Source organism: Bubalus kerabau, chromosome 10 (assembly GCF_029407905.1).
Source record: "Bubalus kerabau isolate K-KA32 ecotype Philippines breed swamp buffalo chromosome 10, PCC_UOA_SB_1v2, whole genome shotgun sequence".
NCBI lineage: Eukaryota > Metazoa > Chordata > Mammalia > Artiodactyla > Bovidae > Bubalus > Bubalus kerabau.
This window is the reverse complement of record NC_073633.1, coordinates 70,654,736-70,682,166: the sequence shown is the minus strand read 5'-3', so window position 1 is coordinate 70,682,166 and position 27,431 is coordinate 70,654,736. Positions and strand designations below refer to the sequence as shown.

Here is a 27,431-nt window from a genome sequence, read left to right as displayed (position 1 = left end):
TATTCAATCCCTGGATCAGGAAGATCCCCTGGAGGAGGGCATGGCAACCCACTCCAGTATTCTTGCCTGGAGAACCCCTTGGACAGAGGAGCTTGGTGGGCTGCAGTCCACTGGGTGGCAAAAAGTCAGACACAACTGAAGCGACTTAGCACAAACACACATAGTACTTTGTACCCTGTACTATACCACATATGTTTCCTTGTATGTATCTCCTACTAGGCAGTAAGATCCTTGAAGGAACTGAGTCTCTCCCATTATCTTTGAATTAGAATCTAGCACATCTAGATTCTGGTGCATAGGTGACATCAAAATACTGTAGAATTAATGCTATAATGGATAACAAATAGATCAAAGCTCAGACCTTATTTCAGATTCTGAAAACTGTCCATAGAAAAGACTGGGGAAGAAATTGACACACAGGGGTACTCAGAAAGCAACAGAAACAGAAACAAATGCTCTGATCTTACATGCTCTGAGTCAGGGCTGCAATGTCCAGCTGGTTTTTCATTGTGCAAGATTATCCAGCCAAGGGCACAAATTGGAGCAGATACCGTACCTATGTTCCATTTACCAAGCCATGAACCCCAACAGTACTTTGTATCTGCCCATGGGAAACAATGCCATTTTTTAAAGAGAATTTAAATTAACTTTTAAATAATTAAAATGTCCTTTAAATAATGACAGGTTAGATCTCAAGAGCAAGAAAAAATTCTCTATCAGTCTGATTCCACCACAGATGGAGGTGGGGGTGGGGGGAAGAAATTGAATATTGGGACTTCCCTGGCAATCCAGTGGTTAGGACTTCAACTTCCAATGCAGGGGGTGCAGGTTCAATTCCTGGTCAGGGAACTAAGACCCCACATGCCTCAAGGCCAAAAAAACCAAAACATAAAATAGGAGCAATGAGTAACAAATTCCATAAATGGTGCACACCAAAAAATCTTAAAACAAAAAGCTGAATATTTGAGTCTGATCTTGAGAATACTGATGTTGGAGATTGTTTTTCTCTGGATTCTCAACACAGGGTGATTGGCTTTATAAGCATTTTTTTTTTTTTTTTTGTAGTGTCAAAGAATCACATAGGGGAGCTTCAGCATTCAGCCTGTTCCAGAAAATGAGCCACAGAATCAGAGATGCATAGAGAACAGGAAGAAAACATGAAGGTTACAGAATCACATTGCTATGAGACTTTTTTCAAGAGATCACCTAGTCCAATAATTACTTAATCTTACAGATGAGGAAACCAGAAAAATGGAGGTTAAGTAACTAGCCGTAGCTAGTTATCAAAACTAATTCTAGAACCTGACTTTCTGGTTTTCGATTTAGTAATCTATCGTAACTGGCTGGACTTGACGTTTATTATAATCAACATTGACTGTGCATCCACTGTGGGAGAGATTGAGACATACAGACTCGGTCTCCAACAGGGGCCTCACGAGGTTGAGAAAACAGGAAATAAGTATTGAAAGACAAACAATAATACCAGACGGCATATGAAAGCAGATCTAGACCTGGGTTTGAGTGGGAGTGAAGACACCACATTAGGAATCAGTGGGCAAGAAGTGGAGTGTCCTCGCGTGGGCCAATTCTGAAGGGACCAAAGCCAGGTGGCTGATAGGGTCCACCCAGGGCTGCAGGCAGGCCTAAGGTCACGGAAGCAGTGTCAGGAGAATCCAATTTCCCGGGGCCCTCTCAACCGGTAGCTTAAGCCTTGGCTCATGACCCAGATCGCAAGGATGAATCCGGTAAAGCTTCTCCACACCTGGGCTCTGACCCTCAGAAGGGCGGGGGCCGAGGCAGCAGCACCGCAGGGAAATGGGAGCGGAGGGGAGGAGAATTGAAAATTCCTGAGCTGACCGGTATCCCATGGCGGGAGAAGCAACGGGGGCCGCGCCTGCCCTGTGCGGGTTGAGAAGGGGTTTCCGGGACGGCGCGCGCGGCCGGCGGGGCGGGGCCCAGGGGCAAGCACCGCCTACGTCGGGCTGCGTGACAATGGGGCGGGCGGCGGCACGCGGCTGCGGAGGCTGGGGGACTCAGCGGGGGTGGAGCCGCCGCTGCCTCTACCGCCGCAGCCCCCCTCGGGATTTGAAAGATTAAAAACTCTGGGTGGAGAGGGCCGCGACGTTGAATGTGTGGCGGAAGCGCTGGGGACCACGGCTCGGCGCCGAGCCGGGCGGCCGGCGGCGTCTCCACAGCATGAATTACCCGGGCCATGGGTCTCCGCGGAGCTCCGAGCGTAACGGCGGCCGGGGCGGCGACGGCGCCGCCTGGGAGCTGGGCTCGGACACGGAACCCGCGTTCGGGGGCAGCGTCTGCCGCTTCGACCACCTGCCAGCCGGGGACCCTGGCGATGACGAGGTGCCCCTGGCCCTGCTGCGCGGGGAGCCCGGGCTGCACTTGGCGCCGGGCGCGGAGGACCACAACCATCACCTGGCGCTGGACCCCTGCCTCAGTGACGATAACTATGACTTCAGCTCGGCCGAGTCGGGCTCCTCGCTGCGCTACTACAGCGAGGGCGAGAGTGGAGGCGGCGGCAGCTCCTCGTCGCTGCACCCGCCTCAGCAGCCGCCGCTGGTCCCGTCGAACTCGGGGGGCGGCGGGGCGGCTGGAGCAGGCCCCGGGGAGAGGAAGCGCACCCGGCCCGGCGGCACGGCCGCCCGGCACAGATACGAGGTGGTGACGGAGCTGGGCCCGGAGGAGGTGCGCTGGTTCTACAAAGAGGACAAGAAGACCTGGAAGCCCTTCATCGGCTACGACTCGCTCCGCATTGAGCTTGCCTTCCGAACGCTGCTGCAGGCCACGGGGGCCCGAGCCCGGGCCCAAGACCCTGACGGCGACCATGTGTGCGGCCCGGCCTCACCCGCGGGTCCGGCCTCCAGCTCCGTGGAGGACGAAGACGAGGACCGCGTCTGCGGCTTCTGCCCGCGCATTGCGGGGCACGGGCGCGAGATGGAGGAGCTGGTGAACATCGAGCGGGTGTGTGTGCGGGGCGGCCTCTACGAGGTGGATGTGACCCAAGGAGAATGCTACCCGGTATACTGGAACCGTGAGTAGCCGGCCGGGGGAGGGAGCGGGACGGGCTGCCTCTGCAGGGGCCGACACGCACCCGGGTGGGTTTGGAACCTAACTGCGGGGAGAGCGAGGCGCGTGAGGCCTGGCGATTGGTCCGAACAGGATGGACACCGTGCAGGCAAGCGCCGGCAGGTGAAGGGTAAAGCGAGCAGATGGCAAAAGCCCAGTCGCCTGGGGTCAGGAGGAGAGGATACTGCCGAGGTAGCGCCTCCTGGGTAAGCCGGGTGCTGCAGCCCTCCCCTGGAGGTAATCCAGGAATGGATGGCCAACCCGAAAGGTTTAATTTCGTGATTCCTACCTGAGCTTTGTCCATCCAGGGATCTGAATCGGTCTCGTTTACCCTGCACTGCTTATGATTTAAATACCGGTTTGGCTTCTGGACTGGAAATGTTTGAGAGAATCTGAATAACGGTTCCGTTATGGATTTGGAAAAGAGAATCAATCCCTGGCGGGAAGGGAAGGGATAGAGGTTGTTCTCACCGGTGCGTTCAGGAGAGGTGGAAAAGCACTGCTCGAAGCAGTTGTGACAAGTGGGTCCGCTCACACTCTTATGTGGAATACTCATATTTCTCTCCCAGGTCCTTGCTTACGTATTTTCATTTTTGCCTCTTAACCTTGAAAAGTTACAAGGCTTGGGCCTTGGTTTTTCTCATCTGTAAAATAGGGATAATTGTATCTATGTCGTAGGGTTGTTACGGAAATTAAATGAGGTAATATGCTTAAGGGCCTGGGAACTGTGTTTGGCACACATGTGAATAGTAAGTCCTTATTCCTTAGATAACAATGCAGTTAGGTTTGTAATTAGATTAAGGAGGAAGACGGTCAGAAATATCCGCCATTGCATGTAACAGATGTTTTATTTGTAAAATAAATATTCGATGGTACATAAGCTATTGGCGCCCAGTAATTTGTAATATATAGCTGTAATTTTTATGGGCCCAGTGCTCTAGGTCAGATGTCTTCCTTCACTGTCACTAACCTTAGGTCTTCCGTACACCTTATAACATTCTGCCTTGTATTAATTACGTGTATTGATGACTTAGCTTCCTTTCTGTATGTTTAGCATCTAATGGGGAAAATCCATCATCTTTATCTTCATGTTCTCATTGAGCCTAGTGCAGAAAATTTTTTAAAAACAGATATTGAATTGTATATTGTGATTCTAATGTTAAAATATTCACATGTTAAGCATGAGTCACTAAGACAGCAATTACAACACGTATCAAATCACCAAATAAAACAAGCATAGCAGGAAATTCAGTTTCTTACTTCCCTTTGATGACATTGAAGGCATTTGTTACCACTTTCATAAAGCCAGATTCATCTAGGACCCACCATGTCACTCACTCACTTCTTTTGATTATAAGCTCACAAAGGACAAGATATGCTTGCATTCACTCATTCATTCATCTTTTTTCTTTTTACCAGTATTTGTGCATCACACAGTACTCTTGTGAAGGCAGTAGGAAAGGTGGAAGAAAGGACAGTCCTTACCTTTGAGGAGCTTCCCACTAAGTCTTTTTCTACAAATGACCTAGACATCATGATAGATTTTTATCTTTTGAAGACAGAAGGACAAGGACTTATTGGAGTCAGAAAGTGGGATAAAATGCAGGGCATTCTTGGAGAGGGGGCTGGAAACCAAGAGATGAATCTTACCCTTTTAGGTCAACTAAAGTATAGTTACCAAGAATACTGTGTGCTCTTTTGATTTATGATAAGATTGTTAATGCTTGCATAGTGCTTGACTGTCTACAAAGCGACTTTTCGCATTCGTTATTTCATAGTGATAGCAAATGAGTGCTAATGTTCTTTATATGAAGAAGCAGAGTTCAGCGAAGTTAATGAACTTGTCCAAGGTCACCCAGCTGGAACGTGGTAAAACAGAAAGGCATTCCAGCTAGGTGGGATAACATATGCAGTGATACAGAAGCATGAAACTGCATGGCATTTTGAAGAAAGAAGGGCTGTACCTGCAGGGGTCAAAACACAGAGCCTAGCTTTGGAATTTGACCACCACAGAGATAGAGGTGTTTGATCAGAGACGAGAGTTTGTGAAGGAAGCCCCTGCCTTGTGAGTGCTACGTTTAGGAGAGTAGCTAGAAAAGGAGGAGGGCGGATATGCAGTGTTAGGGAATTTGGACTTTACCCTGTTGAGCGTCAGGGAACCAAACACTTGAAGGCTGTCTATTACTTAAGTGACTAGGGACCACACAAAGGCTGAATTGGACAGGTAGAGAAGATCATTAGAATGCTAGTGTCATAAATCGAGCAACAGTAAGGGCCTACAAAAATTAACCTGAAAGGAAAAGTGGTCTTAGTCCTCTCAAATCATCTTTCCTAGATCAGATCACCAGTAGACTAGTTATAGCTTATAAATTAATTTTTGTTTGGCATAACAGCAACACTTATTTTGACTCCATTTTTGCATTTTCTAGATAGCTTTCTGCAAGATACAATCCAGTATGTGTCCCAAGGCTTAATATTATTTACGATGAAAATGCAATAGTGCTTTTTGCCCATGATTTACTACTTCTCACAAAATTTCATGTAACTTCCTTCTAATTGGTTTTTCAGGTCTCGGTGTATTATTATATAAGTTTTCACACTGTCTAAGGAGAGTTCAATCCCAGTATGATTTCTTCAGCCTTTTCAAATGGAAAAATTTATAAATTTTGCAGCTTTTGACCTTTCTCTTATTTTACTTTTTAAACCTTTCTGGAAATTTTCTGACTACTGATAAAAAGTTTTAAAAAGTCCAGTAAGTTCCTACATACCATGGTGATAGGATTCCAGTGACTTGTGTGACCTAATTGAGTCACTTTATCTGGGTATTGAAGCCAATAAGTTAGCTATAAAGAAAGCTGTTAATTTATTTTTACTCTTCCTTTCTAATAGATAAAATTTGAACCAATTTGGAGTACATGAATTGGAAGGGGAATAGAAGTTTTGTCTACCATAGCTTAGAAGCCCATATTATTACATATGAAAAGAAGTATTAATTATAGGAAGCTTATTTTTGTTTTATTGACTGTTTAGATGTTTTTCTGACTGCATGTGGACCTTTTAGATAAAAATTGATCATTGCTGAGTAATGGCTGAGTAAACTCCCTCACTCCCCATGTTTTAACTAAGCTCTTTGTAGCCTCTTTATAGGCTTGTTTTGAGAATTATTATAACATGCTTAGAACAGTGGTGGCACAAGCACTAGGTGTTAACTGTATCTGTGTGGATCTAAGAAAGCATTATTGGAGAAGGCAATGGCACCCCACTCCAGTACTCTTGCCTGGAAAATCCCATGGATGGAGGAGCCCAGTAGGCCGCAGTCCATGGGGTCGCTAAGAGTCAGACACGACTGAGCGACTTCACTTTCATGCATTGGAGAAGGAAATGGCAACCCACTCCAGTGATCTTGCCTGGAGAATCCCAGGGACCGAGGAGCCTGGTGGGCTGCCGTCTATGGGGTCGCACAGAGTCGGACATGACTGAAGTGACTTAGCAAGAAAGCAATATACCTTACTTGTAGAAACTTTTGGTTAGTAAGACTGGGTATTCAAATTGTTAAGTTTGTTTTCACTGGTCTTTACCTCATCACAGGTGAAAATTTTTTTTAATTTAAAAATCATTTATTGTTAATCAGCTACTGCAATACAAAATAAAAAGTTTAAAGAAAAAAAAGGAAAAAAATCATTTGAATTCTAATCTTCAGATTATCTAGAAAAAGAAAGATGTAAGTTGCTATGAACCTGGCATCTCAATTAAATTGATTCTTTTTTAATTTTTATCGGAGTATACTTGCTTTAGCATGTTCTGTTAGTTTCTGCTGCACAGCAAAGTGAGTCAGCTGCACATATATGTAGATGTATATCCTATAAATGTTTGTCAGGAATAATAGCAAGAAAGTGGCCAAAGCATTTAGTAGTAGTTATGGGAAGGCATTTAGAACATCATAGAGATTTTTGATGAGTTAAGAATAGTTTTAAAGCAATTCTGGTAGCAGTGATGTGTGCAGCATGCACTAGGGAATATATATTACTAATTTCCATTCACTAACTAAAGTTATTTTAATTGACCAAATGTTTATATGAATGTGTAGTTTCCAGAAGCAGTTATTAATTATAAGCCACAGCTTCCCTTACCCCACCCTCCCCTCTTTTTCTGTACTTATAAGACCTACATGCATTATTATCCTAAACCATTTGTAGTTTCAGATACTTCAGAAATTAATCGGTCTTTATGATACATTGAAGAGAAAATATTATTATCCCAATAAAAAGGTAGAAAAATTAGGGCTTTTTCTGCAAGTACCCAGATTATATGGTGTTTATTAATTTGGCACAGCTGTAACTGTCTTTTAGGTCTTTTTTATTCAAGGGTTAATAACCTTGATAAGTAATAATCCTTTATGAAGCACATGACATCATGAGAAAGTAATAAGAGTCCAAGTTGTTAGAAGGTAATCTTTCTTGATCAGTTTCTGCCTCCAGTAAAGCAGAACTATAGGGATTAGAGACGCCTGACTCTGAAAAACTATCAGAGAATTGCATTATTTCCCACTCGTTCAGCCTGGAAAGCAGCCTTGGGTATCATTGGAATTCTATTTGTTCAGGTTTTTAGAACCCTGGCAAAAGTCTTCTGAGAGCTCCATTCCAGATTAAGCCTGCTTTAGACCATTTTTCAATGACCTACTGAAACAGCACAAAGATAATGAATGAATAGTGGGTGACTTGTACGGAGGGCAGGACTTGGCACCACCCGATGGAGGCATTCAGGACTTTTCTTTCCCTTTGCATTGTGCCATTAGTTTAAAAACTGATATCAGTTATTGATCCACCTTGTTTGTGTACAGCTCAAATGTGATATTGCATGTTGTGCAAGTTACTTTATATAAATGTTCAGAGTGCTTAGTATGTTTTTCTTTCTTCCATCTGTCATCACCGTCTTCTCTTCTTTCTTCCTTTACTATTTTGCCTTTGAAAAGACTTTTTGTACTCTTCGTTCTCCCAAATTATATCTTCCCTAGTGGCTCAAACAGCAAAGACTCTGCCTGTGATGCAGGAGATGCAGGTTCAATCCCTGGGTTAAGAAGATCCCCTGGAGAAGGACATGGCTGCCCTCTCCAGTATTCTTGCCTGGAGAATCCCATGGACAGAAGAGCCTGGTGGGCTACAATCCGTGGGGTCCCAAATCTCTTCCAAATTGTATTTCCTGGGTCTTTTATCCTCACATCACACCCTCTAATTTCTGTTTTGCTAAGATCTTTGATGTCTGAAACCCTAGGGCTGATTCTTTTCTGTAGACAATAAGGAAAAGCTGGATATGCTGTGGTGATCGTGAAATCCTCTGAGAATTACGGTCACTGGGTGAGAAGAGCAGGGGGATTAAAAGGAGAGAGGGAAATGCAGCCTGTGTTCACAGGAAGCCTAAGATGAAGATTACTGGCAGAAGAGATGCGGAGGGCAGGCAGTTCCAGAACCCCTGATTGTTGGGGAATCTGATCCAAGACCTTTATCTTTTCATGAGTCTGATGAAATTTAAACTGTGCCCTTTATCAAGAATAACTTCAACACTGACGAAAGGTATAGATACAGTCTCTTCTTTTTTTGCCACAATATATTCCTAAAAGCTCAGTTAAAAAGTAAATCAAAGAAAAACATTTTTATAGCCACTGTATATAACCTACAATTCTACTTTTTGAGTTTGCCTTGGTAAAGGGAGATTGTGCTTAAAAAAAGATGTTGAATCACTGACAGAAGAGTGGATTAATGGGATGAAAAGCATAATGCAGATACTTTTTGATATCCCTGATTTAGGGGACAGGTGAAATTCAAAGTGGTGAAAAGTAGAAATTGCTTGTGCCAGAGAACTAAGGGAAGTTGGTAGAAATATTGATAGAGGCATATAAAATTCTATATTGTTGTATTCTATATTCTGTATTGCTTTCTAATTTTGCCAGATTACCATACATAAGAATAAACTATACAATCATTAATATTTGTTCTAAGTGCTTGTTACATTTAGCTATATCTAGGTAATCTTTATATTTATTACACTTGTATAGTCAAATAAACTCTCTTGACTGACTATTGGAGGCAAGGCCAGCCTTTGGAAATTATAATGTTAGTAGTATTTCTGTACCCCAGGACCTCAGATATCTGGACTCTTTAAGAAATATAAATTCCATCTGAATAGATGGCTTTTCCAAATAGCCATCTATTGAGAGTTAAGCTTTTATTTGCGAAAGTATAATTTTAACTGTGTGAATGGAAAACTCTAATATTACTCTTCCCTCTTTGGCTACTTCTTAGAGAACCATCATTCTGAACATCAATGCAGATAGTCCTTGGGAAACATGATACAGAACAAAGAACTGGATGAACTGTGCTAAAACATAAGATTCTAAATCACATGTCATAGAAGGAGCTGCAAAAATAACTTTAGGTGAAGTACAAGGAACAGAGTTGAAATTACTTCTGAGCCTTGATATACATAGATAAATGCAATCTCGCATTGTATTTTACTACTTACTACAGATGATCAACTTTCAGTTAATATTTTAGACACGAGTACATTATTTTCTTCTTATTCTATAGAATTGCTAATAGGCAGGCCCCTCGGGTGTATCTCGTTTCTACCTGATTCACCTAGGATAGATCGTCAGGAAAGTTTGCATTTTAACAACCAACACATTTTAATGTTAAGTACCCTCTGGTGGCTCAGATGGTAAGGAATCTGCCTACAATGCGGGAGATCCCTGGTTCGATCCCTATGCTGGGAAGATCCCCTGGAGAAGAGAATGGCAACCCACTCCAGTATTCTTGCCTGGAGAATCCCATGGACAGAGGAGCCTGGTGGGCTACAGTCCGTAGGGTCAAAAAGAGTTGGACACGACTGAGCAACTAACACACACAAACCATTTATTCAACTGAACTCTGGGAGTTTTGATGGACCAGGAGGCCTGGCGTGCTGCAGTCCATGGGGTTGCAAAGAGTCAGACACGACTGAGCAACTGAACTATTCAACTTTACTGTTATACTAATTAAGACATAAGAAATATATTCTTTAAAACCCCTATGGCCTTGTTTCTTAAAAGAAGCAAATAGTATTTAAGGTATAATTATATTGTCCAGAGTTTCTTACCCTTGTGAAATGGATTTAAACTCAGTGAGTCATAAATATTAACAGTAGCTTTTGCCTAAATTAAATTAGTATTTTTAATGTAATTGTTACTTTCAGGTGGGATCCCCAATGTGTTTTGAGGTTATAGGTATTTCTTTCATAAGGTAGAATTTTTTATGATTGCTCGCAATGAATGAAATTTTGGAGTTGCAACATTTGTAGCCAAGCTAAATGATGATTAGGACAGTGACTGTTTAGTTACCTTTGTCCTACAGTATTCCTCTAGAACATAGTTCCTGTCTAGTGAATGAGCAAGTGTTCAAGTATTAGAATGGAAGGCAGCGTTTTATTTAGTTCTTAATTTACTACCTTTCATTCTGTTTACCACTTAAACATAATTAGTTTCATACATAATGTTTTTACTCTGTCATCCATGTTTTGAGAAAGTTTGTTAACTTTAATATTGATTTTAATGTGAATTATCTCATATATGTACAAAAGTCTAGATTACATAACCAACAATTAGTATTCTCCCTTGCTTAGCTTATTAAACATTACAGGTATAATCAAAATCTCCTCTGTGACATCTCCCATTCCCTTTTCTTCAGTCCAAAAATAATCCCTCTCCCAAATTTGTGGTTTATTCTCTATGAAACATCAGAAATAGCAGGTGCAGGTAGCAGCCACCATCCCTAGGACTGAGATAGAGCACCCAAGGAAAAGGCCATTACCTCTCAGTGCTGAGATTCTGACCCAGAGAGTGTGGCAGCAGTCTCATGTGCTGCCCCTCTGGGACTGCTGGAGATCACCAGTGCTGGGGGAAGGCTTCCTTTGGAACTCGCCACAGGCTGCCTGCAGGGGTGTAGGAGAAGTAGTTCAAGGGAGGTGCCTGGCAGGTGATACTCCAGCATGAAACTACCTGGAGAGTTGTGGTCCTGGCTGAAGCTGACCGTGGGAAGGGGCCACTGCTGTTAGCGCCTGGGCGCTGCTGAAAAATACAATCCACACACTGCAATAATTCAAAAGGTGAGCACACTGGAACCAGAGAGAAACCCCTTCCTCTTCTGTTACAAAGGACAGTTTGGTGGAAGTAGTTCATCAATATGTTAGCCACATAATGGTTTAAGTGGGCCTCTGTGGGGTTGATCTGGGACCCTAGCCATCATTTACAGCATTAATTCTATGAAAAGTATATTCAGAGTGTATAGTACTGGATAGTAGGTTTACAACAAGCCGTACTAAATGACAACATATTTTTCTTAATCTTCCACCTCTTCGTTTTCTAGCCTCGTCTCTCATATCTCCTTCACTTTTCCTTGTGTCTTCTACTTTTCTTATATCTCTCGTCCTTGCTTATCTCTTCTTCCACTGAATAGCAGCACTCTGCCATTCCTGTTTTCCCTTACTCTGTGACCTCCTTCCTCTTCAAGTTCTGTGTGGTCAAATTTTCCCTGGAAGTTTCTAGAGGCATGAATCATAGGCATGCTTTGGACCCTAAGTGGGTAAAGCTGTAAGGGCATAGCTAAGCTGGAGGAAAAGTGCCAAGACTTTCTGTCTGTGCATATCATACATTGCGGAGTACAATACGGGTTGAAATAGTTCTTGAAAATAGTCCTTTAGGAATCATAATTGTTCCATCTGCCTTCTGGTATAAGTGTAGCTTTTTAATACATAAAATGTTTATTGCCAGAATTCCTCTACCCACACATAAGAGAGCCACTCAGGCTTGCTTAATGAAGTGTTCATAGTGGAAAATGCGCCTTGCAATTGTTTTCTTGTCAAGGAAGACCCACATTTTTTCTTTTGGGTCCAGTAAAGACCTGCCTTTTATCATGATTTACCTAAGAGTTATAATTACCTGGTTGTTTTCTTCCAGGCAAGTGGTCATGATAAGTACTAGTCTTTATATTAAGTTTAAATTGACTCTTGATAAGTGTTGTTATAAATGAAACATAATACCTTTGTTAATCTAGTTATAGCCTATTAATCCATTAGCCGTTTGAAAAATTTGTCTCTGGTCCCTGGCTATGTATCTAGGTCTTTCTATTCCATTAACTACAAAGTGAAGTGACATTTTAAGTATATATCTATGCAAGTCCCTATCAGCATGAGGTTCTACTGCTTACGATTTTTAAAAGCCAGAATAACAGTGGCTTTAAACACAAAAGGGTATGTTTCTCTAAAACAGAGGCTATACCTTAAAGAAGTATAGATAACCTAGAGTTCGGAGCTATGCGGCAGCTCCACTGTAATCGGGAATGGAGGTCCCTTCTGCTATTCAGCTTTTCATTTGTGACTTGATCTAAGAGATCTTCAGAAGCTCAAGACATAGGAAGCAGAAAAGGTAAGAGGGGAAGGTCAAAGAGCTATACCACCAGTAAACTCTGCTGTATCCTATCACCCAGATTCAATCACATGACCAAACCCAGTTGCCCAAGAAGACTAGAAATGGTCTTTTTATTGAGCATACTACTGCCCTGGATAAATTGGTGTTCTGCTACAAGAAAGAGAGAGAGAATAGGTATAGGATAGGCATCTAGCAGTTTCTTCCAAAATATGTGATCTTTTTTTTTTTTTTTTTTTTTGCTGAATATATAAAGATTCTCCTGAGAATAAAAGAGATTATAAGGAATCAGTTCATGTAATTAGGGAAGTTGGCAAGTCTAGAATCTGCAGAGATGTCCCAATTCAAATCGATAGGCCAACCGGCCACTGTTAAAACCAAGAAGAGCCAGTATCCCTGTTCAAAGATCACCAAAAAGAAGAACTTAATATTCCAGCTTGGTGGCTGTCAAATAGAATTCCTTCTTATTTGAGGGAGGGTGAGCCTTCTGTTCTAGTCAGGCCCTCAACTGACTGAATGAGGCTGCCTACCCGCATTATGAAGGTCAGTCTTCTTTCCTCAAGTCTATGGATTTAAATGTTAATCTCACCCAAAAACATCCTCATGTTGACATGTACACACTGCTGTATTTAAGATAGATAACCAGCAAGGACCTACTGAATAGCACACGGAAATCTCAATATTCTGTAATAACCTAAATGGGAAAGGAGTTTATAAAAGAATAGATAGATGTGTATGTATAACTGATTCACTTTGTTGTACACCTGAAACTATCACAACATTGCTAACAAACTGTACTCAAATATGAAATATAAATAAATAAAAACTAAAACACCTTCACAGAAACACCCAAAACATTTGACCAAATATCTGGGTAACTTTTGGCCCAGTCAAGTTGATACCTAAGATTAACCACACCAGGACTTTCCTAGTGGTCCAGTAGTTAAGAATCCTCCTGTCAATATGGGGGACAGGTTCAATCCCTGGTCCGGGGAGATTCCACATGATATGGGGCAACTATGCCCATATGCCACAACTACTGAACTCAAACTGTAGAGCTTGCGTATTTGCAACTACTGAGCCTAAGTGCCCTAGAGCCCATGCTCTGCAATAAGAAAAGCCACTGCAATGAGTAGCCTGAACACCACAACTAGGGGAGCTAGCCCCTGCTTGCTGCAACTAGAGAAAGCCCATACACAGCAACAAAGACCCAGCACAGCCAAAAATAAATATAAATAAGTAAATTTTTTTAAAAATTTAAAAAGATTAATCACACTGAATATAAAACTGTGCATGCTCAATCGTGTCCAACTCTGCAGCCCCATGGACTGTAGCCCGCCAGGCTCCTCTGTCCATGGAATTCCCAGGCAAGAATACTAAAGTGGGATTCCTGCTCCAGGGGATCTTCCCAACCCAGGGATCGAACCCACATCTTTGCATCTGCTGCATTGGCAAGTGTATTCTTTACCACTAGCACCATCTGGGAACCCCCGATATAAAACTAAAACCATGTATATATAGACATGCCAAACATTATCAGTTCATTTCAGTCACTCAGTTGTGTCCAACTCTTTGCGACCCCATGGACTGCAGCACACCAGGCTTCCCTGTCCATCACCAACTCCCGGAGCTTGCTCAAACTCATATCTATTGAGTCAATGATGGCATCCAACCATCTCATCCTCTGTCATCCCCTTCCCCTCCTATCTTCAATCTTTCCCAGCATCAGGGTCTTTTCCAGTGAGTCAGTTCTTTGTATCAGGTAGCCAAAGTGTTGGAGTTTCAGCTTAAGCATCAATCCTTCCAATGAATATTCAAGACTGATTTCCTTCAAGATTGACTGGTTTGATTTCCTTGCAGTCCAAGGGGCTCTCAAGAGTCTTCTCCAACACCACAGTTCAAAAGCATCAATTCTTCGGTGTTCAGCTCTCTTTATAGTCCAACTCTCAAACCCATACATGACTACTGGAAAAACCATAGCTTTGACTATACAGACCTTTGTTGGCAAAGTATTGCCTCTGCTTTATAAATGCTGTCTAGATTGGTCATAGCTTTTCTTCCAAGGAGCAAACATCTTTTAATTTCATGGCTGCAGTCAACATCTGCAGTGATTTTGGAGCCCAAATAAATAAAGTCTGTCACTGTTTCCATTGTTTCTTCATTTGTTTGCCATGAAGTGATGGGACCGGATGCCATGAAGTGATGGGACCGGATGCCATGATCTTTATTTTTTGAATGTTGAGTTCTAAGCCAGCTTTTTCACTCTCCTCTTTCACTTTCATCAAGAGGCTCTTTAGTTCTTCTTCGTGTTCTGCCATAAGGGTGGTGTCATCTGCGTATCTGACGCCAAACATTATAGACATTTATAATGTAGAAAGAGAAAGTTCCTTATAGTCCCACTTCCCCAAGATACCTGTTAATAATAGCTTAGGGTATTTTTCTCCACTTATTTTCAGTACGTATACCAATGTATACTTTTATAAAACAGGATTATACTATTTATAACTGTATACGCACATGCACAAATATATATGCATGTAGTATTATGATTTAATTTTTCATTTTAATTTTAGACATTATTCCATGTCTTCTGAATATTATTTCACTATGGATTATTATCCATTCATATTTTGACGTATTTAATGAATATTTTTAATACCTACTGAGCCAAGCATCATTTATATATTCAATATCTGTTGGTAGAAATTATAGGTCATTTTGTTTGATTTTATTTGTTTTCTATTATAAAATGAGCTAAATGCCTTTGTAGTATATCTTTAGGCATTTTTGTAAGAGTTTCTATAAAGTGTATTTCTAGGATTGGTCTATAAAAGATACATGTGTTTTTAGGTTTTAAAAAGTACTGCTAGGCCAGAGTTTCTCAGTCTCAGCATTATTGACATTTTGGGCCAGATAACTCATTGTTGCACCTTGGGTTGGGGGTAGCTGTTCTCTTTACCAACATCCCCTGGCCTAGATACCAGTAGTACCACACCCCAAAACCTGATGAGTAAGGGGTGAATTTGAGGGTGACTTAGAAGATAAATAGTACTCATTGTGTGTCCAGTCATAGTTGTAAGGCACATATAAAGAGGAGACATCCTGGATGATCCCAGATTTCTGTCTTGCTGCTGCTGCTAAGTCGCTTCAGTCGTGTCCGACTCTGTGCAACCCCAGAGACAGCAGCTCACCAGGTGACCTGCTAAATACTGTCAGTACACCACTTGCATGATACGGAATACAGATGGAATAACAGATTTGTATTATGTTTCTTCCAGGAACTTTGTGTGTCCCATGGCTTTTTGTGATTCTAGTAGCTATTAATTGTTCTACTAGGAGTCGTTTGGAGAAGGCAGTGGCACCCCACTCCAGTACTCTTGCCTGGAAAATCCCATGGACGGAGGAGCCTGGAAGGCTGCAGTCCATGGGGTCGCTGAGGGTCGGGCACGACTGAGTGACTTCACTTTCACTTTTCACTTTCATGCATTGGAGAAGGCAATGGCAACCCACTCCAGTGTTCTTGCCTGGAGAGTCCCAGGGACGGGGGAGCCTGGTGGGCTGCCGTCTGTGGGGTCACACAGAGTCGGACACGACTGAAGCAACTTAGCAGCAGCAGGAGTCGTCTAATTGGCAGTTGAATGTTTGGGTTTAGAGTTTGAGACAGAGGCCTGAACCAAAAGGATGTAGTACTTGACCACATATTGGTGGAATTTAAAGCTTAGGTGTAAAGCTCCCAAAATATACATCCAAAAGAATAAATGCTTAGATTTATTAGGCTTAAGAGGAGAAAAGTTTTGGGAGTGTAGATGTGTGCTAAAATTTGTTTTACTCTTTTTGACTCTGCTTTTTAACTTCCATGTTTTTTATGGAGAAGCATGTTTGGCTCTGGTTTGTAAGTCTCATTATAGCCTAGCAGTGTAAAATTTCCCAAATTATTTCTTTTAAAATTACAGCTGAATAGACTGTATTTCTTAGGGAGAGAGCTAAAAAGGGACTTCTCCTGTTTAAGAATATAGGTTGCATTGTATGGTAGAGAGTTTGAATGAACTTTGGAGTCAAACTTTGGTTGGAATCTTGGTTCTCATAATACTTAACAGTGTACCTCTAAACAAATTATTTAGGTTCACTGAGACTCATTTTACGCATTTGTAAAACTGGGGACATCATTGCTATCTTTAAGATTAAATGAGATGAGCTTATGGATCTGGAGGATAATGGAAGCTATCCAAATGTTAATCTCCACACATTTTCCCCAAAAGCCACATACATTTAAACCATACATAGGTGACACATCCAACATTACTACAGGATGGACGATACCATAAATTTTAAGTTAGCTGTAATTAAAGAAACAGCAAGTTACAATAACTCTTGTTACTGCTATAAACCTCTGAATCTGGAGAGTGCGGCAAGGAGAGGCTTAGTTCAGTTCAGTCTCTCTGTCATGACCATCTTTTGCGTTTGCTGCTTTGGCAAGTGTATTCTTTACCACTAGCGCCATATGGGAAGCCCCAATATAAAATTAAAACCATGTATATATATATAGACATGCCAAACATTATCAGTTCAGTTCAGTCGCTCAGTCGTGTCTGACTCTTTCTGGCCCCATGGACTACAACACGCCAGGCTTCCCTGTCCATCACCAGCTCCTGGAGCTTGCTCAAACTCATGTCGATCGAGTCAGTGATGCCATCCAACCATCTTATCCTCTGTAATCCCCTTCTCCTGTCTTCAGTCTTTCCCAGCATCAGGGTCTTCTCAAATGAGTCAGCTCTTCACATTAGGTGGCCAAAGTATTGGAGTTTCAGCTTCAACATCAGTCCTTCCAATGAACACCCAGGACTGATCGCCTTTAGGATAAACTGGTTGGATCTCTTTGCAATCCAAGGGACTCTCAAGAGTCTTCTCCAACACCACAGTTCAAAAGCATCAATTCTTCTGCATTCAGCTTTCTTTATAGTTCAACTCTCATTTCCATACATGACTACTGGAAAACCCATAGCTTTGACTATACAGACCTTTGTTGGAAAAGTCTCTGCTCTTTAAGAGACAGTGAAAGAAGAGAGATCAGAGGTTAAAATGAAGCAGAAAACCACTCACAGAAAGAAAATGTCCCCCACACATCAAGCAAAATATGGCCATAGACTTGAAGCTTGGTAATTAATAACACTTAACTGTGAAGAAAGCTGAGCACCGCAGAATTGATGCTTTTGAACTGTGGTGTTGGAGAAGACTCTTGAGAGTCCCTTGGACTGCAAGGATATCCAACCAGTCCATTCTAAAGGAGGTCAGTCCTGGGTGTTCTTTGGAAGGAATGATGCTGGAGCTGAAACTCAATACTTTGGCCACCTCATACAAAGAGTTTACTCATTGGAAAAGACTGTGATGCTGGGAGGGATTGGGGGCAGGAGGAAAGGGGGACGACAGAGGATGAAATGGCTGAATGGCATCACCGACTTGATGGAAGTGAGTTTGAGTGAACTCCGGGAGTTGGTGATGGACAGGGAGGCCTGGTGTGCTGCAATTCATGGGGTCGCAAAGAGTCGGACACAACTGAGCGACTGAACTCAACTGAACTGTGAACTGAACTGTAGGGAGGGTGTGTGAAAGCGAGAGGGACAGAAATAGCAGCATCAGAGAAACATTGCTGGTGGGAGAGGAGAAAAGGATACTGCGCTTTGGAGCTGTGACAATAAGAGGAAAAAAGTAAGGAGAAAATGAAGGGTCCTGGAGAAATGAAAGGAAAACAAGAAACACCAGTCCAGTCTTCACTTAACCACTGCCACCCCTGCCACCACTATAGGAGCTGCTCTTAATAATGTGCAGCAGCAGACACTCTGAAACTAAGAAGTCTGTCCCTAAAATACTCATGAACAGAAATAAATGCCATACAAAGCTACTGCAAGAGGAATGCAGGAAGTGTGAATCAGTACATTTCCACTGATTATAGTTCTTCCCCAAAAAGCAAACACAAAACAAGAGAAACTGTACATGTAACACTCCAACCAAATATTCTGAAATTTATGGGCATACTAGTAGGGACATTGATGAAGGTAACGCTGATGTAAGGGGCACTGATAAAAGAAAGGAAAACAACCAAAAGAATGAAAATGAGATGAAAGAAGTGAAAAGCTTCAGAGAGAAAGTCCTTAAAATACAATATAGGCAAAGGAAGCCCCAATGTATTTATAACTAGATTGACTGCAGAAGAAATCAGTGGAACAGAACTAAATATTAAACCATAGTCCAAGGAAACTTTTAAGAAATAAGAGGAAAACTGAAATCTACAAATTAAAAGGACCCACCTCGGCAGATAGATCCAAAACAATGAACTTTGAGACATAGACTGTTAGACTTTAGAGACTAGAAAAACTGTTTTAGATTTGAAGGTAAATTTTTTTCTGGACCCTAGGTGGGGGAAAAAAACTCATATTACTAATTTAAAAATTAGATTTGCATCTGACTTCTCTAGAAATGATATACAAAGGAAGGCTGCAGTGAAATAGCATTTTTTAAAACTAAAGGAAGCACAATTCAAGCTTGCCAACTGCCTTCAAGTATTGAGGCTATAGAAAAACAATGAGAATCTAATAGATTATAGATCCAATACTAAAACAGTGGTGGAGATATGGGTACAATTGTTATATGTAAGTGAGTCAGGAGACAAAGGAAAAATAGAATAAGATCATTCCCTATTGTAAATAGTAAGTGGGAATTTTGGATACCATTTAAAATGGACACACCGCATAGTAAAAGTTTGAGTAAACAAAAAAGGGATTTAGGACGCTCAAAAATGCATAAATACACACATGAATGTGTAAAAGTCACCACTAGAACCAAAAATGCAAATGTTCCTAAATACCAAAGGAAGACTTTTGAAAAGCAAAATCATCAACTGGAGAAAGAGTTGGAATAATAAAAATGGTGATTATAGACGAATATTTCAAACATACCAGTTATATCAATAAGCATAAGTGGGTTTAACTCACGTGTCAAAAGAAAAACACATCTAAAATAGTAAAAAAAGGTTAAAAATAAAGAGATGTGCAAAAACATCACAGGAATATGGAAACAATAAGAAAGCAGTTGTAATCTTGATAGACAAGGCAGAATCTAGTTAAAAAAAATCATCAAACACAGCAGTGTGCTTTATGTTAAAACCCCATAATTCTCAATGAATTTCTATTTTTGAATATCCACCAAATACAGCAAACACCTGACTATTGCAGAATTGCTACAGGAGAATAAAGGATAATGCAAGAAAAAATAGAAACACATAATAGATTTTAAATACATCACTACATGTATTTAGTACATGTACTAATGTACTGATGTACTTTTATACCAGTACATCAGTCTGGTATAAGTGATTCATGATCATCTAATAAATTTTCTGTTTCAGAGTAGGAATTGGCCATTGGTTTCTTTTAATGGGAATGGGAAATGATATTTAGAGATCACAATCTTTATATCAGGATTGCTCACTTAAACAGGGTTGGTCTTTCTTTTCTAAGTCTTTTCAGTACACAAAGCTTAGGATATATATGTTTTTTTTTTTTTAAGAGAAAATATACATTGTTTTATGCTGACATTTTTAGTTGAAATTTAAAATACAGGTTTATTTCTTTCACTTTTATATTTGTATCTCTTTACTTTTGCTAGAAAATCTTAGTTTCTAATGATATTAACAAGATTAATTATTCATCTTAATACCTGCACTTTGAAATTAACAATACCAATATTATTACAATCATTAGCAATTAGTATAGCTACTGCAAAAGGTTTAAGATGTATTTGGAGTTCCTTCTGTCCATAGGGTTATATCCTAATATATATATACAAATTACTGTCTTTTGAATCCACTTGAAGTAATTTTTCTATGTGTAGTTAAACCACCAACTCTCTTTATTTTTAGGCTTTTGTTGTTTTGCTTTGCTTTTGGGTTTTTTTAATTAAAGAATTCAGGATAACTTAGATGACAGTCATGGTTTATAAATAACAACTAAAAGTATTAAGTTTTGGAGATAGTGTTTAATCAAAAAAACATTCAGTTTTTCAAAAAAATTTTTCTCAATTTTTTCCTGAAATGGGTGAGGAATTTACTGTAATTAACAGTTTCATTTGTTTCTGTATGCTCACTGGGAGCCCTTGATCTCTAAAGCAGCCCTAAAGAATGTACCACACTACTACAATATACTATTTCTAAACTATTTGTGGGTATTTATCTCAGTATTTTCTAAGACATTCGAATTATCCATAGAGTCTTACATGAAGTTTGTCAACCACTTAGCCTACTGATTTGGTTACTTGGGGCCTCAGTTATATAGATAACTGCTCCTCTCCCTTTCTAACATCAGGTAACTTTTATGTTTAATATTTAATACTAGTAAAATTATATGTTGTAAAAAAATTATATACTATGGCTTGAAATCTGAAATTTAGAACTTTAAATGATTCTGTTGGGTCACACAAGTCTGTTTTTGCCGCAGCAGTAGCAAAATATAAACTTGTAGTCAGTATGTCACTTCTTGGGAGCTTGGATCATAAAGCATAATTCTGTGGTTTCTCTTTTCAGAGTCCGATAAAATACCAGTAATGCGTGGACAGTGGTTTATTGATGGTACCTGGCAGCCACTAGAAGAAGAAGAAAGTAATTTAATTGAGCAAGAACATCTGAGCCGTTTTAGAGGTCAGCAGATGCAGGAAAGTTTTGATATTGAAGTGTCGAAACCCATAGATGGAAAAGATGGTAAGACCAATTAATACATTTAATATGTTTTATAAACAAGTAAGTTATTGACAAAACTTAGAGTGGCTCCTAAGTTTGAAATAGTAATTCAGAAATGTTAAAATTTATACGATTTCTGGTTATTTCAAACATTTGATTGTTATTTTAGAAGAAAAACTGCTATAAATTTCTCAACTATTTCCATTTTTATTTTACTTAACATGTACTTTCACTGATATGACACTAACATGATTTACCGTAAATGTACAAATTGTTGTAATATACTTTATGAATTAGTCCTTTTGAGTAGCTTTTTAGTTACGAAAGAAAATTGAACTTATAAAAAAATCCCTTGTTATTCTACTGAAAGAGTACTTTTGCTAATATTTTAATGTTGGTTCTCCTGAAGTTTAAAAAAGCTTTAATTTCCTTTGTGTAAGTCCTGTCTAGCTGTCTTGATATTGATAACCATATCAATTTTTAATTTGAAACAATCTATTCCTTATATTTCCTTATTCAGCATTTGGATTTTCTTTTTTTTTGGCAACAGTTTAAAATACTTATATACTAGCCAAGATGATCATGTTTCATTATGTGTCTGATCTTGAGTAAAATTCAAAATGTGTGGTCAAGTTAAAAATACTTCTATTGTTCATTTACTGCAGGCAGTGGGATCAACTATTCTGGTGAGTATAACAGTATAGGTAGATTAGAATTTGTAGATTTCTCTTTTTTTTCCTAAAAGTGTTTCTTCATCCATGTTTGTCTTTGTTTGGGAAGTTTCTTGGCAAGCCCTACTTAAGCGAGTGAATTAGACTATGAATTAGTGATTTTTCTCCCTCCCCTTGTAAAACATCTATAAAGCAGAAAAATTCAATTATTGATCAAGTAATTCACAGGATTCAGCTTGGAAGAAATGAATTATGTAGTTGGAAGTAATTGTTTATATAACATCAGTTCAGTTCAGTCACTCAGTCATGTCCAATTCTTTGCATCCCCGTGGACTGCAGCACGCCAGGCATCTCTGTCTTTCACCATCTCCCAGAGCTTGTTCAAACTCATGTCCATTAACAATAAGCTTAAAATTGGGTGTTTTTTATATCTTTAAAACTCTACGAGGAAAATGGTGGCTTCTAAGTAAATCGGTGATTAAATCTAAGAAATGTTTATTATATGCCAGATACCATACTCTAGGAATTTTAAGTATTTCATTTTCCTAATCCCTAGAGTCAAATATGTTCTTATTTCACTGTAAAATTCAAGCTCAAGGTTCTTAAATATCAGTATATAAGAACAGCTCAGTGTCTATAAGGCAGAGCTGTGTCTACATTCCTGAAGACTGCCATAAAGACAATACTTTGATTAAAGCACAGATACCAAATTTTGTATATGTCTGATCTTTTATTGGTGACTGACATGTTTTAGAACTTCTCATCACCATTCTAAATAATCACAAAAACCTACTTCATAGTATTTGAAAGGCTGAACTTTTTTCATAATTTCATATCTATTGGAAAAGACTGAATTCTAGATTTTTTCCTATTAATTCTCCTTAAGTCTTCTCTCAAAAATGGCAATTCACCTTAACAACCCAGTTTATACTCCCAGATTCTTTACTATTAATGCATGGGAAAAACCCAAGAGCTTCAAGGGGGAAAAGGATGAGTATGAAAAATAAAAATGAGTATTTTGTCCCCCTTTCTCATACTACATTCAAAGCATTTCTTTTCCACTTGCTAATTCGCCCTGTGGAAGTTAGTCATTAGCTCTGTTTCATCTCTAGATCCCATCTACTTGGAATCTGAAATGTTAAATGGAGCAGCATACTCAAATTTTCTTCAAAGTGCTCTAATTTTATGAGCCAGTCATTTAAGTCTGATAAAAGAACATGGTTTATTTGTATGAGAAAATTTTTCAGCATGTCTTTGAGCTTGTCAATCTAGGATATTACTGTATTTTTTGATAGCTTTAAAGATACAGATTGGGTGGTAAAATTCTAATTAGTAATAATAGAAAATTGTTAAAGTATAGAACACTTTGATATTGTAATCTTTCAAATTGATGATCTTTTGAGGTTCATTAGAAGAAAAATTGATTTTTTTAATATATTGTGACATAAAACATCAGGATGTTTTATTATCAACAAAGTTCAATTCATTGTATGTACTGTTGTCATGAATTTCCAGCCACTTTGTTATTCAGTATTACGCAGAACATACGTTTATGTATTAAAATGTGATTTTTGACTTTGAAGATTATGGGAAATTCTGTAGTACATTTGAAAATTATCACTAGTCTTGAGGAAAGAACATTTGCTGTCCAAAAAACTAGGTTGTTGGAAAAATAACTCAAATTTGCAATACAAAAATAAAAAAGTATTATCTTTTGATTATTTTGCTTCTTACCTTTAAGTTTCTGAAATTTCCTATTTTATTAATTTTAGGGGGAAAATAGTTTTTCCACTTAAATTTTTTTATTGTACCTAAGTAAAGCCTTGACTCTTCATATTGCTAGAAGATTTTGAATATTCTTTGTGCAAATAGTACTATGCTCATTACTTTTGTAAAAAAAAAAACACAGGGTTTTGTCCTTCAAGGAGTTTTAAACCATTGGGGATGACAAAGCCTGCAGATGAACAGTTACAGAGAATACAGACAAGATAACAAAGTAGACAGTGCATATTATACATTCTTGAAAAAGAGATATAGAATTGGCAATCAGTGCAGTGGAGTTACTCAAATGAGGCTTTCTGAGAAAGTGTCATATTTAATAATTTAAAATTTTTAAAAAAAGCCTATTCAGGAACTCTTTTTAAGTTCTCTGGGGAATTCCTAAGAAGCTTAACAGAGTTCTTGCCTTGAAGTGAAAGTGAAAGTCGCTCAGTCGTGTCCAGCTCTTTTCGACCCCATGGACTATACAGTCGATGGAATTCTCCAGGCCAGAATACTGGAGTGGGTAGCCTTTCCCTTCTCCAGGGGATCTTTCCAACCCAGGGATCAAACCCAGGTCTCTCCGCATAAAGCAGATTCTTCACCAGCTGAGCCACAAGGAAAGTCCCTCTTTCCTTGAAGGACATTCAGATAAAATCCTAATTCCTTTTCCTTCTGACCTTATCTGTATCTTGGTTAGTGTAGTTATTGACACAAATACACTGAATGTATTTATTATCTTCTTATTAATTATCCTACTAATCTTAAACACTGAATTAAATTGATTGAAGTTTAGCATAACTTATTTATCTTTCAAAGAAAGATAAATCCCCCAAAGTATAATCGTATTTTGTGATTTAAATTTCATTTTCTCTGAGTTAAAAAATGATTCTCTTCCAACCCCACCTCCTAGGCTAGGATACATTTATCTGGCAGCCTAACAAATGAAAGGTAGAAGTTCACTGGGGATTAAAGTTATTGTAGAGTTAATGTTAGTTGCTCAGTTACGTCCAATTCTTTGCAACCCCATGGACTGTAGCCCACCAGGCTCCTCTGTCTGTGAAACTGCCAGGCAAGAATACTGGAATGGGATACCATTTCCTTCTGGGGATCTTCCCAACCCAGGGATTGAACCCTGGTCTCCTGCCTTAACGGGCAGATTCTTTACCATCTGAGCCACCAGGGAAGTGCTTGAGTCATAAAATAAAGGCAGGGCTTCAAATAAGTTACTTTGTAAATATTTAAAAGTCCTAGAGTAGTATCTCACTTATTTTATAATTTATCTATCCAAGCAGTAATCAGTAAAAAATGGTTGAACTAAATGAATTAGTCCTACAACTGCTCTGGTCAAAAACTGTATAACCTCAATCCAATTACAAGAAAACATCAGACAAACTCAAATTGAGGGACATTTTACAAAGTAACTCACTAGTGTTCTTTGGAAATGTTAAGGTCATAATTAACCAGATGGAGTCAGGATCCTTTTAATAGTGTTTATCAAATCACCATAATGTAAACTTTAAATTTCTTATAATTTTGTCAGTTGTACCTCAGTAAAGCTGAAAAAAAAATTTTTTTTAAGTGTCAAAGCCATGAAAGACAAGGAAAGATTAAAGAATTCATCACAATTTAGAGGAAACTAAGGGAACATAGCATCAAAATGCAACATGGTACCTTGGATTGGATCCAAAGACAGAAAAGGACTTTAGTAGAAAAGCTGGAAAATTCTGAATAAAGTCAGTATTTTAGCTGATAGTATTATATCAACCTTAATTTCTTAGTTTTGATCATTGTACTGTATAGTTATGCTAACATTAGGAGAAGCTGGATGAAGGATATATATGGTAGTGATAACTCTCTGTACTATTTTTGCAGCATTTCTGTAGGTTGAAAATTATTCCATGATAAAAAGATGTTATTTTTTTTTCTTAAGGCCAGTAGAGAAATTAAAATAGTAAAAAAAAAAAAAAATATATATATATATATATATATAAAACAAAAGAAACAACAAAAGGAGAAATAAATACAGATAAAACAAAGAAAATGAATGGGAAATGGTAGACCTAAATTCAACCATATCAAAAACTATAGTAAATGTAAGTGAAGTAACACTCCAATTGAAAGGCAGAGATTGACAGATTTGTTTGGAATGCACAATCCAACTATATGTGTCTACAAGAGTCATGAAGTGAAATAAAGTGAAAGTTGCTCAGTTGTGTCCTACTCTTTGGGACCCCATGAACTACAGAGTCCATGGACTTCTCCAAGCCAGAATACTGGAGTGGGTAGCCGTTCCCTCCTCCAGGGAATCTTCCCAACCTAGGGATCGAACCCAGGGGTCCTCTTTGCAGGCAGAGTCTTTACCAGCTGAGCCACAAGGGAAGCCCAAGAATACTGGAGTGGGTAGCCTATTCTTTTTCCAGCAGATCTTCTCAACCCAGGAATGGGAAATGGAACGGGGGTCTTCTGCATTGCAGGCAGATTCTTTACCAACTGAGCTATCAGGGACTCAATATAAAATCACAGATAGGCTAAAAGTTTAAAAAAAAAAAAAAAGACTTTTTACTGTTCAAGCTAAGTTGGGATGCTATGACAGCACAAGTGTCGGTGGATCCCCAGGGATTTATAGCATTTAACAATTCGGCATGTAGTCTATATACCTATCCTATTGCGGGATAAGGATATCCCAAACTGAATATATCATTTCCAAAGTCTAAGGCCAGGAAGGGGAGAGGAGGGGAGAATGCGGAAAAGGAAGGAAGGAGTAATAACCCTTTCTCACCAGCTTTTCTTTTCCTGTTTGGTGGCTAACAGGATTCCTATCTTCTAGCTTTTAATTATTAATCAATTTTTACAAATGTATGTATTTAGTTCTGTGAGATCCAAGAAGATTGACAGGAGTTTTCTCATTCTAGTTGGCAGATGTGAGATGTGCAAATCTCCTTTCCCTGAAGTTGAGATTATCCAGGTTGCCAGCTTTTGCAAAGGGAAAAGTTATAAAGTTATTCTATTTTAGGGAGTAGTATACTTCAGCAACCTCCTTTTTGATACCCTGCTTTCAAAATTATATAATGAAGGACATTTCTGTAAGACATGAATTATAGTAAGCAAATTTATTGAAAACACTGTCTTAGTACTTAAAATCTTTTTCCTTGCTGTGTAAGACTTTACTACAAAATGGAAAGTTTTATTAAATGTTAGCATTTAATTAGAATTTTCAGTTGTATTTTGAGTTTGTGCATACTTTTGCTAACAAACACAATGTAAGAATTCTTAACTAAAACTTTATTTTAGTGATCCTTGTTGGAAAGATCAAAGGACAAAAAGGATCACCTTTTTGTGTCTACTTGCGGTGGTACTTAATTCTTTGCGTTGGGTTGAAAAAAATTAAACTCTCCATGCGGATGTTGTAACAAAGCAAATGCTTTTCAAGTGAAAATAAGAATTAAATATGAGAAGAAGGTTAATGAGGGTGTTTGTAATTTTGTGAAAATGTTTTGAATATGTTTCTCTGATTTTAGTATATTGGGATATTTGTCTTGTTGTTAATCCTTACATTAGTATTCCTTTAGGTAAAAGCTTTCATTTTTATATATTGACTAGCTTTTAGAAAGTGTTTACATAATTTTAAAGTGTGATCGGGGGGTCCATATGTTTCCCTCTAGTTATTTCTTAGTGAGGGCATTGTTAGTTTTGCTAGTAGACTTGTAAGTCTAGGCTTTGTTTGAGCAGTAATGTC

At 39.2% G+C, this 27,431-nt stretch overlaps 1 protein-coding gene across 5 annotated transcripts in view; it reads left to right on the top strand.

The window, feature by feature from the left end:
- Positions 1-2,032: 2,032 nt before the first annotated feature.
- Positions 2,033-27,431, top strand: part of DDHD1 (DDHD domain containing 1) — a 67,505-nt gene continuing 42,106 nt past the window's right edge. Inside the window, exons 1-2 of one of the 5 annotated variants that reach the window (XM_055538086.1) lie at positions 2,033-3,046; positions 21,111-21,284. In XM_055538086.1, coding sequence (XP_055394061.1) covers positions 2,197-3,046; positions 21,111-21,284 — 1,024 coding nt within the window. In that variant the 5' untranslated portion in view covers positions 2,033-2,196. The remainder of the gene's footprint in view (positions 3,047-21,110; positions 21,285-27,431) is intronic. The other 4 variants (XM_055538090.1, XM_055538088.1, XM_055538087.1 and 1 more) reach the window with 4 other exon arrangements.